The 8,973-nt window shown below is 48.5% G+C and overlaps 2 protein-coding genes across 2 annotated transcripts; both read right to left on the reverse strand.

Annotated features, from left to right (window-relative positions):
• Nucleotides 1-3,144: 3,144 nt before the first annotated feature.
• On the reverse strand, nucleotides 3,145-5,445 carry LOC146753665 (rho GTPase-activating protein 32-like). Its single transcript, XM_085529177.1, has 5 exons — nucleotides 5,341-5,445; nucleotides 4,950-5,089; nucleotides 4,269-4,467; nucleotides 3,762-3,907; nucleotides 3,145-3,654 (listed from the first exon to the last, which is right to left on the reverse strand). The coding sequence occupies exons 1-5, from the start codon at nucleotides 5,430-5,432 to the stop codon at nucleotides 3,233-3,235; spliced, it is 999 nt and encodes a 332-aa protein (XP_085385303.1). The 5' UTR covers nucleotides 5,433-5,445; the 3' UTR covers nucleotides 3,145-3,232.
• Nucleotides 5,446-5,996: 551 nt separating this feature from the next.
• LOC146753666 (rho GTPase-activating protein 32-like) lies at nucleotides 5,997-7,875 on the reverse strand. The gene is made up of 6 exons (XM_085529409.1): nucleotides 7,757-7,875; nucleotides 7,567-7,644; nucleotides 7,301-7,382; nucleotides 6,887-7,030; nucleotides 6,350-6,452; nucleotides 5,997-6,189 (listed from the first exon to the last, which is right to left on the reverse strand). The coding sequence occupies exons 1-6, from the start codon at nucleotides 7,868-7,870 to the stop codon at nucleotides 5,997-5,999; spliced, it is 714 nt and encodes a 237-aa protein (XP_085385535.1). The 5' UTR covers nucleotides 7,871-7,875.
• Between the last annotated feature and the right edge of the window lie 1,098 nt (nucleotides 7,876-8,973).

Below are 8,973 nucleotides of genomic sequence, written 5' to 3' on the forward strand. Positions count from 1 at the left end.
AAACCAAGAGAGCCTACCTGAGCTCCACTGCCTTGAAATGCTCTGTGGAGAGGGAAGGGAAAGAGGGGAAACAAACACCGCTCTACATCCCTCTGAGCCAATAGACGCTTTGCCCTGGATTAGCTCTGGTGCTGCATAAGCTGGGCTTCCACAGCATGTGTTCAGGTGGTAATCAAGGCCTCCCTGGAAGAACACAAAAAAGAGAGAGAAACGTTTGCTTTAACAGAGTTTATGTCTTCTGGTCATAACACTTCAGAAGCCTCAGAGGCTTCTTCTCCTGTGTATATTTTCATTAATCTTAGATTTTGCTTTCATTCAATGTGATCTCATTAAGCAAATATTGTCTAAGACCATGAGTATCACGTAAATGTGCAGATCTCAAGCTGCTCACTTATCTAGTACCCTTGGCATGATGCTTTATCTTCCTCAGCTGATCATCTAGATTGTGTCTGTTGATTGTGCAACAACAGCCTGTTGGTCTCGATTACCTGTGAGAGGCTCTAACTTTGGCCAGGAAAAATCATTTGAGGATAAGTAATTCACTTGGAATCAGTAAGGCAGTCTTCCCATTCTTTCTTACCAGCACCCATCTTACATGTTAATAAAGGCTTCTGGAAATCAGTTTTAAGATCAAGGAACAATTCAGTTCAAGCATATGCAATCACAGGATTTGTACGTCACCTGCAAAAGTCATTTTATTCTATCCACAATCTCATCCTACAGACATTTCCTTAGAAGGTTCCTTAGACACACCAACCCCATGCTCCTATTGCAGACCCTTGCATAAGACAGGTGATATACCTACAAGATTATCTACAGCTTAGACTACGAAAACAGGGAGTCTAGCTAGAGAAAATTATCTACCTGTGCTTCTGAGCAATCTGTTAACCACTCTCACACAGTTCAGGCCATTCCAAACAAGATGCAATGACATGTCAGCCACAGAAACAGCTTGATTTTAGGGTGTTTGTTTGGACAAGCCCCTGTTGCATACAGGCGTCAAACATGCATTACTTGGGGGCACACTGTATTTGATTTAACAGATCCTCTTACCTTTGGCTTTGCACAGAGTCCAAAGTCTATCAGCTTCAAATTGTCAATCAGCAGATTTTCCCGGTGGATGAGAAAGCAGTCAGGAATGATTTCCACCCAAGTGCCCAAGGAAACATATTTGCTCTTCTCCTATTTCCTGCTGTGGACAGTGGTTCCCAATCTACTCAAAGCTCGCTCGCTCTCGCTGTCTCAGAGATCTTCACTGACTGCTGGCAAGTTCCCATCTTCCAATATCCCAGGTGGGAAATACTAGCTTGTATCTGTTGGAAAGGACCTGGGGACTAGGAGGACAAGTGGTGAGAGACCACAGGCTGAATGCAAGCCAGCAGTGTGCTCTGACAGAAAAGAAGTACAACAAGATCATCAGCTGCATTAAAAAGCAGCACAACCAGACCAGGACAAGTCATTCCTGCTTCAACACTCATTGCACCACATCTACAATACTGTATCTGGTTTTTGGCCAGGAAGGATAACAACCTGAAACAAACTCTGTGGATGACCTCCAGCCTGTGCAGGGGGCTGAAGCTCCCACTCAGAGAAGAGAAGCTGGGGAGAATGATTTTTGTTCAGAGTGCAGAAGAACCTCATGGCAGCTTCTCAGTGCCTACGGGGTGGGGAGAGGGGGTGCGTATGAAGATTGACTGAGGCTCTGGCCAGCAGGTCACGATGGGATAGTGATATCCAATGGGCAAACATGTTGATGACTTCAGTTCTTCATGGAATCAATTTCTGTTTATCATGAGGCAAGTCATCCTTAAGAGACCATAAAAGCAAGCGATGAAATCGCTAACTACTGTGACATACCAGGTACCACACCTGACTGCTGTGGAACAGAACAAGCACATATGGGACAGTACACAATTCAACATCAACTCAGCAATGACTGACATCACTCCCATAGAAATTCTGAAACAGAGCTGTGAAAACTGAAAAGTAAAACATTCAGCATTTTCATTGACATTTTGGTAAAGTTGCTGTAATAATGGAATAATGTTGTAATGACATAATGTAATGATGTAATAACTTTTTCCATTTTACAGCCAGAGAATACTGCCCTCTGAACAACCAGCAACAAGATTTGTGGTGCTCTGTTAAACTTTTTCCAGCTCTACAGCATCTTTCAAAAGGCAATGGGACCAGTAGGCTGCATTCCTATGTACCATCCCACCTGCCCCCGTGTTCTTGAGAACTCCACAACTCCAACAGAAGATATTCTCATATTTAAATGCCTTTTGGCTTACCCCTAAAGTAACTTTCTCCATGATTTTTAGTGCAACTTTTTGACCAGAAAGAAGATGCCACCCAAGTTTTACCTTTGCAAAACCACCTACAAATCAAAACACAGATGTTTAAAGTTGAGTGTGAATTCTTCTCTAATATAATATTACAGATAAAGCAGAGTACCTAGCATACACTGTGTGTAATGCTTTAATTAGAGGAAGAGGTAATCAGCACCATCAATTTCCAACTGGTTTCAAAAATCCAATTTCAAGTTTATCCAAATGAAACCTGACTTAGAGAACTGACAAGAGCTGTCAATCTATTCTCAGATTAATTCTAGAGTGGTGAGACAGACTGTTAGGCGTGCTGTTTCTGTACAAAGATGACACTTACCCGTTCCAACTGTTTCATGGAATTCCTAGTACTGGAGAATTTCCTCGTAGTCACTGACAGACATCCTGAATGTGCAAGAACTGAAGATCCTCCAAGCACGTGCAATGAGGAAGTGCCAGCAGTGTTCACATCCTACTTAGGACATATTCTTAGAGGCAGAAGGGACACTCGTGGCAGATCCAGCAATGCTCATCTTCTCACCAACGTGCATCCCCCTCTCACCCAGCAACAACAAAACACAGTGCATGAAGCTGGCTTCACTTAGGTTAACAATATGGAACATCCCTCAGGGCTTTGTGCCACAGAGCAGTAGCAGGGCTGGACTACAGCTTTAGGAAGCAGTGGAAGCCTTTCCCTGTATGGTTACAGTGTCCCTGCACGCAGCCCACAGCCAGAGCGTTGCAAGCTGAGCTGCCTTGATGTTTCTTGCATTCATCCCAATCTCTGCGAATGAAGACTCAGAATTCAATCAAGGCGTTGATTGAGCACAATCGTGCCTTTATTCAATAGGAGAAAGGAGGGGGCGTGAGGTCTAAAGGAAAGATGGGACTCATCCTCTCTTGTCTCATGAGAGTGGCTCAGAGACCGTGCTGTTGCCTGGAGCCTGGGACTGGTGGTTTGATTCTATGCCCCCCTCCGAGATGCTCGGCTTCTCCTCAGTGTCGCTGACCTGAGCCTGCATGGAGGTGTTGCTTTCTGGGCACTCGGGCACTGCTTGGGCTGGGCTGTCCTCAAAAGGCTCTGGGTCACAGTCCCGGCTGGTGCCTGTAGTGTCTGGCAGGCTCAGGTCAGCAGCTTCAGGAGGGATGGGGTGAATGAGAGCTTGCACGATGATGATGTTCTTCTCTCCGTCACTGCTGTCATATTGAAGGCTGTCATTTGAACTGAAGCATCCTGTGCTTCCCATGAGCTCTCCATTGAGGGAAGCACAGGATGCGGCATCATCAAATGCCTTGTGTCCTCGGGTTACAGAAGGGCTGGAGTCACCTAGGAAGGAGTAGATGCACAGTGGTTAGTGTCGAACATTCGCAAATTGAATCATGAAGCTGTGTTGCTGACAAACAGTGTTTTGAAAGCTGGATTTGCACCCTTACCTTCCAGGACAAAGACTTCTACTTCGGAGGGCTCCCTGGCGCTGCTCTGCAGTTGGTGTTCGGCCACAGGGGATGGTGTGCCCAGGCAGAAGCAGGAACGCCAACTGCCAGCTGCTGACTCTGCCCTCTTACTGGGAGAACTTGGTCTGCAGAGAGAAAACAGAGCATGCTGTCAGTCGTGGTGCAGAGTGAGGGAAGAGCTGCAACGAGCCCTTGCCAACAGTTCCCTATTCCTGGCACTGCCTGCTTTCTGCTGAAACACAGCTTAGAAACGCGCTCTGTTTCAAACAGCAGAGGATGCTTCCATTCCTACAGCTCAGCCCTCAAGTCCTGTTGGCTAAATTCCTCCCAACCATGTCAATCAAGATGCAGAGCATGTGAGCAAAGGCTCCACAGCCGGATAGGACAGGAGCTGGCAGGCTCATATATATATAACAAGCAAAAAATAAACCAATAAAACCCACCAAACCAATGATGATAGGGGCTGGAAAAAGAATTCCTCTTTACCTTTCAGATAGAAAATCAATGACCGTATGGAATCTGCCCAGTACAGCTGCGGGGCCTTCCTCAACCACGATGTCGCTGCTCCGTGTCACGGTGGGAGAGCTGCTCTGGCCACTTCTCTGAGCCTGTGCCTCCTGCACGGTGAGCAGCTTTGTGGCAGGAGGCACCCACACAGACTTCGGCCCGGCCAGAGAACAGTGCCCTGCAAGGGAAAACCACAGGTAAGACGGAGGATCAGAAAGCAGCAGCACAGCCATCACAGTTCTGCATTTATCTCAGACTTGCTTATCCGAGCCACTGGAAGAAGAGGATCTCAAAATAACCATGTGCTCAGGGGTATGCTCATGGCAAATGACAGCCATAATTAAGAGCAGCTCTTGGTATCAAAACAGGCAAACAAAAACCCTATAAAAACTAGGGGACAGGGTTCTCAGAAAGCTTTGCTGCCACATTTCAATTAAGCTTCACCTGCTTGCAAAACACCTTAATGGCAGTGACAGTTTTCTCAATGTAAGGTTTGGGATTGGACACTTTGAGGATCCAGCAACGGGGCACCATATTCTAATCTAAGCCCAGAAGCCTGTTGTCTCCTCAACAGTTAGAGCATTTTCAAAGGTCTTCGAGAAGACCTGGATTGGATCAAGGTGTCAGATCAACATCAAGCTAATGGAGGAAGGCGCTCACCCTCTACCACGGCTGGTGTGGACTTGGAGCAGAAGATGACATCTGCGTGGGTGATGAGGAATTCCACCACAGCTGACTGGGTCTGCAGCTCCATGCAGGCAGCTTCTCCACTTGTGCAGGCAGATGGGCTCCGCTGGGATCTGAAGAAAAGGCAGATCTTACAAGTCATTTCCCCAAGTCTGAAATTCTGTAGCCAAAAACTGTCAAATTGGGCTCTAAAGGCTTCCACAGTGGGCAAACAGCGATGCCACTGACAAAATTCTCCTGGATGATCAGGGACATAGAAGTCCCAGTTAAACAAGTGAGTACAAACTGTCATCTAGAAATTGTGCCCCTGGGGCTGGGGGAGAGCAGAAGTAAGCAGCATGTTGAAATGGAAAAAGAAGTTTACCTTAAGAGGTTTGGAGCCCACACTATCGCTAAATTCTTAGTGTCCATGTTGGTGATGGAGCTGTTCCCGGCTAGAGACGCCAAGTGTCTCATCAGGTATTCCAGCGTCCTGGAAAACAAGAGAGGCAGATGTTCAGCACCAGAAAGCAAGCCGTGCTGCAGTGCACTTCAGAATAGCATCATCGCCCTCTGAAAGGCAGCAGGGCTGAGCTCAGCAGACCAAGCGCAGCACTGACCTGTAGTGAGGAGCGGGCAGCTGCTGGATGGCGTCCTGCATTCTGTGCACCCGCTCCTCCTCTGTGGCAGCGCAAACAGCGTCCTGGAAAAAGGCAGGAAGGGATTCAGACACCAGTCAGGCTGGAGAGCTACCACAGGTTTGGGAAACATGGGGACAGCGCGCTGGTGGTCAGCACCGAGGCAGACTCGATGCCTTCCAAGAGGCATCAGGGGAACACAGCAGCACGCAACCTGTGCCATCAAGGACAAGCAGCGCAAGCTATGGGGGCTTTACTGCCTGATTGTGCAGTGCAGCTCCTTGCAGCAGGCATTCATCTCCAAGTCCACTTTGCTATTAACCCCATTCTACCAATAGTTGGGGAACATGCATCATGGGGCTAACAGAAAGAAGACCTCAGAGCTGGGGCACTGCTGCAACCACTAGCCAGCACACCCAGGGAACAGGTATGTGTCATTTCCAAGACATTGCCCTGAGCTTACCAAGAACTTGTCATACAGCTGGTCGGTCAGCAGCGGGTTTGGGAGCTCCCTGAAATACATCTTGCACAGGGAGCTCACGCTGTGAAGTTCTCGGACGCTGAGCTCAGGAACCTGCTCCGTATCGAATTCATGGCTGCAGAGAAGGACACAGAATTGGGCAGAGGGCTTTGAGAAAGATGAAAACAAGTCCAAAGCCACACAGAATACAGCTAAGAAAAGAAATGGGTTCCTCTGAACACCCTCAGTATGACATGTGCCCCTACTGACAGCTGTGTCAGTTGCAGCACTCTTACCGTAGTCGCTGGATCCTCGACGCCACGCCGGACAGGCGGTATATCCCCTGGACTACGCCATGCTGCTCAATGAATTCTGAGCAGCTCTGGAGGACCTGGGGGACTACAGAACAAGAGCCAGCGGTTAGCTCAGCTTCTTACTCAAGTCCTGGTTCAGGCCGTGACCTTCGCATATCCCATCCACTAAGCCCAGCTGAGCTAACGCTTGCTTCCTCCTTAGAGGAGAAAGCTGGCAGAGACAGCTGTGAGGAAACTGCACAGAGACATGTTCTTGGCTTTCCAGAAATGCTACAACCTATCAACAGCCTGGAGAAAGTAATTCTGGCAAAGCCACAGACACTGCAAGTCCCATCACAGCTCCCTCTGGAATGGAGGAATCCAATCTCATGACCAGAAGAGCTAGGAAAAGGATGCAGGATGCTCTCTGTGGCCAGAAGGCTTCCTGCATTTTCAGGCTGAAACACTTGCTAAATATGATCTCCCTTTCACCTTTAGATGCCCAACGGAGGAAGATCTCGGGAATGGGCTGTTCCTTACCATCACGCCCAGAGCGCAGAAGGTGCTCCCCCAGGTCACACCCAAACACCCCTTCCTTCTTTGGCTCCGGCTCCGTCGCTCTCCTGGGACGGGCCTTCACCAGGGAACGAAGGAAGGGGATGAGCTTGCCCCGTCTCCTTGGCACTGCACAACAAATCAAAGAAACCAGTTCATTTCAGGCCTGGCTCGGTTGGATGAGGCTGAACATAATGCATTTGACAGGCCATGTAACAACGGGAAGAGCATTTCCAAGAAGGACATGCAAGAACAGATTTTCCCTATCCCTGGAGGTGCCCAAGGAGCTTAATGCAGTTTTCTTGCTAAGCTTGCTGAACTTGGGCATTAACGAACCCCCTTAAAGCCACATTCTGACCCCATTTTACTAACCCGCATTATCAAACGTAACATATGTACCTGGCTTTGGCAAGGAATTGACCAGGGACTCGGGAACTTTTCCACTGATGAGTTCCACGCACTCACCAGGGAAAGATCCAACCTGTAATAAGAACAAAAAGACAGGTGGGCATTAGACCGAACCCAGAGTGAAAGGGAAGGTCCTCTGACACCGACACAGGGCAACCGTTTGCATCCAGCAGCCATCCTGTGCAGGCAGAGCAGCTCCAACCTGAGATTACTGACTCTACTCAAATTTTACTCTCTAGTCAGAAACGTGTGCCTACCTCAAAGCCACGCTTGCCTCTCCAAAAGGGGCTCAGCTCCTTTGGTGGCATAGAAACAATGCTCACCAGATCTCCGACCTGCAAGAGATTGAAACGTCAATCCCACATTCAGCAAATCTGGTAGGAAAACACAGCTCAAACGACTGCCTTCTTCTATGCATGACAACAAGGAACGCCTCTAACTGCTTACCTCAAGGGAGAGCTCACCCGGCCCCTGGGCGACGTAGGACTTAATAACATGGGCTGCCGCAATCGCTGGAACGTTAATCGATGACATAGCACGCTCCAGCTGCGGCTTCCGCATGTTATCAGCCTGCAAAACAGAGCACAGGCCGTGGTCAGGAGCTGCGGACAAACCAGGAGGATTTCAAGGTGAGGAGCACATCTGCAGAGAAAGCTGCAGCAAATGCGCTCCGTCCTTATCAGGAGCACTTCAGAAGGAGCTGCATGTCTCATCACAGTTATTTCTCTTCCTGGTGTGCATTGCCAGGCCATGCAAAGATGCATCTCTCTCTACCCAGACTAATCAGCAATGGCACTGGCGCAGACAGCTGGCCAGGCCCTTTTTGGCCCGTTCTTTCCTGCAGGAGAGTACATCTGCAGCTCCCTCTGCTGGCTCAACACAGGGAACAAAGACCAGCCACAACTTCATACTGTACCTCTGTCGCCGCCACCTCAGGCTCACGGCTGATCTCACTGCACGCAGCACCCATCACAGCAAGTGCGAAGAACTGGAACAGAGCAGAAACACACTTCTGTTTTCTCTATTCACACAGCACAGTATGGACATATTTCCTCAGAACTACCCTCGCATACCCTGTGGCAAAACCATGCAGGGGGACAAAATATGGCACATACCTGGCAGTGAGATCACCTCAAGCTATCTTCACACACGACGGTGTGAAGAAAAAGGCACTAAAGGCACTAACTAAAGGCACTAACTAACTAACGAACGGCACTAACTAACTAACTAACGGCACTAACTAACTAACGAACGGCACTAACTAACTAAAGGCACTAACTAACTAACGGAACTAACTAACTAACGGCACTAACTAACAACAGTAACTAACTAACAACGCTAACTAACAACACTAACTAACTAACAAAACTAACTAACTAACAAAACTAACTAACGGCACTAAAGGCACAAGAACCACAACACAACCAACCACTCCGACCACTAGCTCACCCACAAAGGAACACAGAACGCACCACTCCTCCCCTCATTCCAGACGCTTATGACATCACCAACGGCCAACAGCCTGGTCCACCATGACCCCCCACAAGGCGGGGAGCCAAGACCACGTGGTCACATCTGATTCCAACATGGCACCACAACATTCCAGGACTCAGTGTGGGCTTGGAATTCTATCCTGGTGTGGCAGCGCAATGGGAGGTGTTAGG

The sequence above is a fragment of the Coturnix japonica genome, chromosome Z (assembly GCF_054131305.1).
Source record: "Coturnix japonica strain WE chromosome Z, WE-NBRP24, whole genome shotgun sequence".
Classification (NCBI taxonomy): Eukaryota; Metazoa; Chordata; class Aves; order Galliformes; family Phasianidae; genus Coturnix; species Coturnix japonica.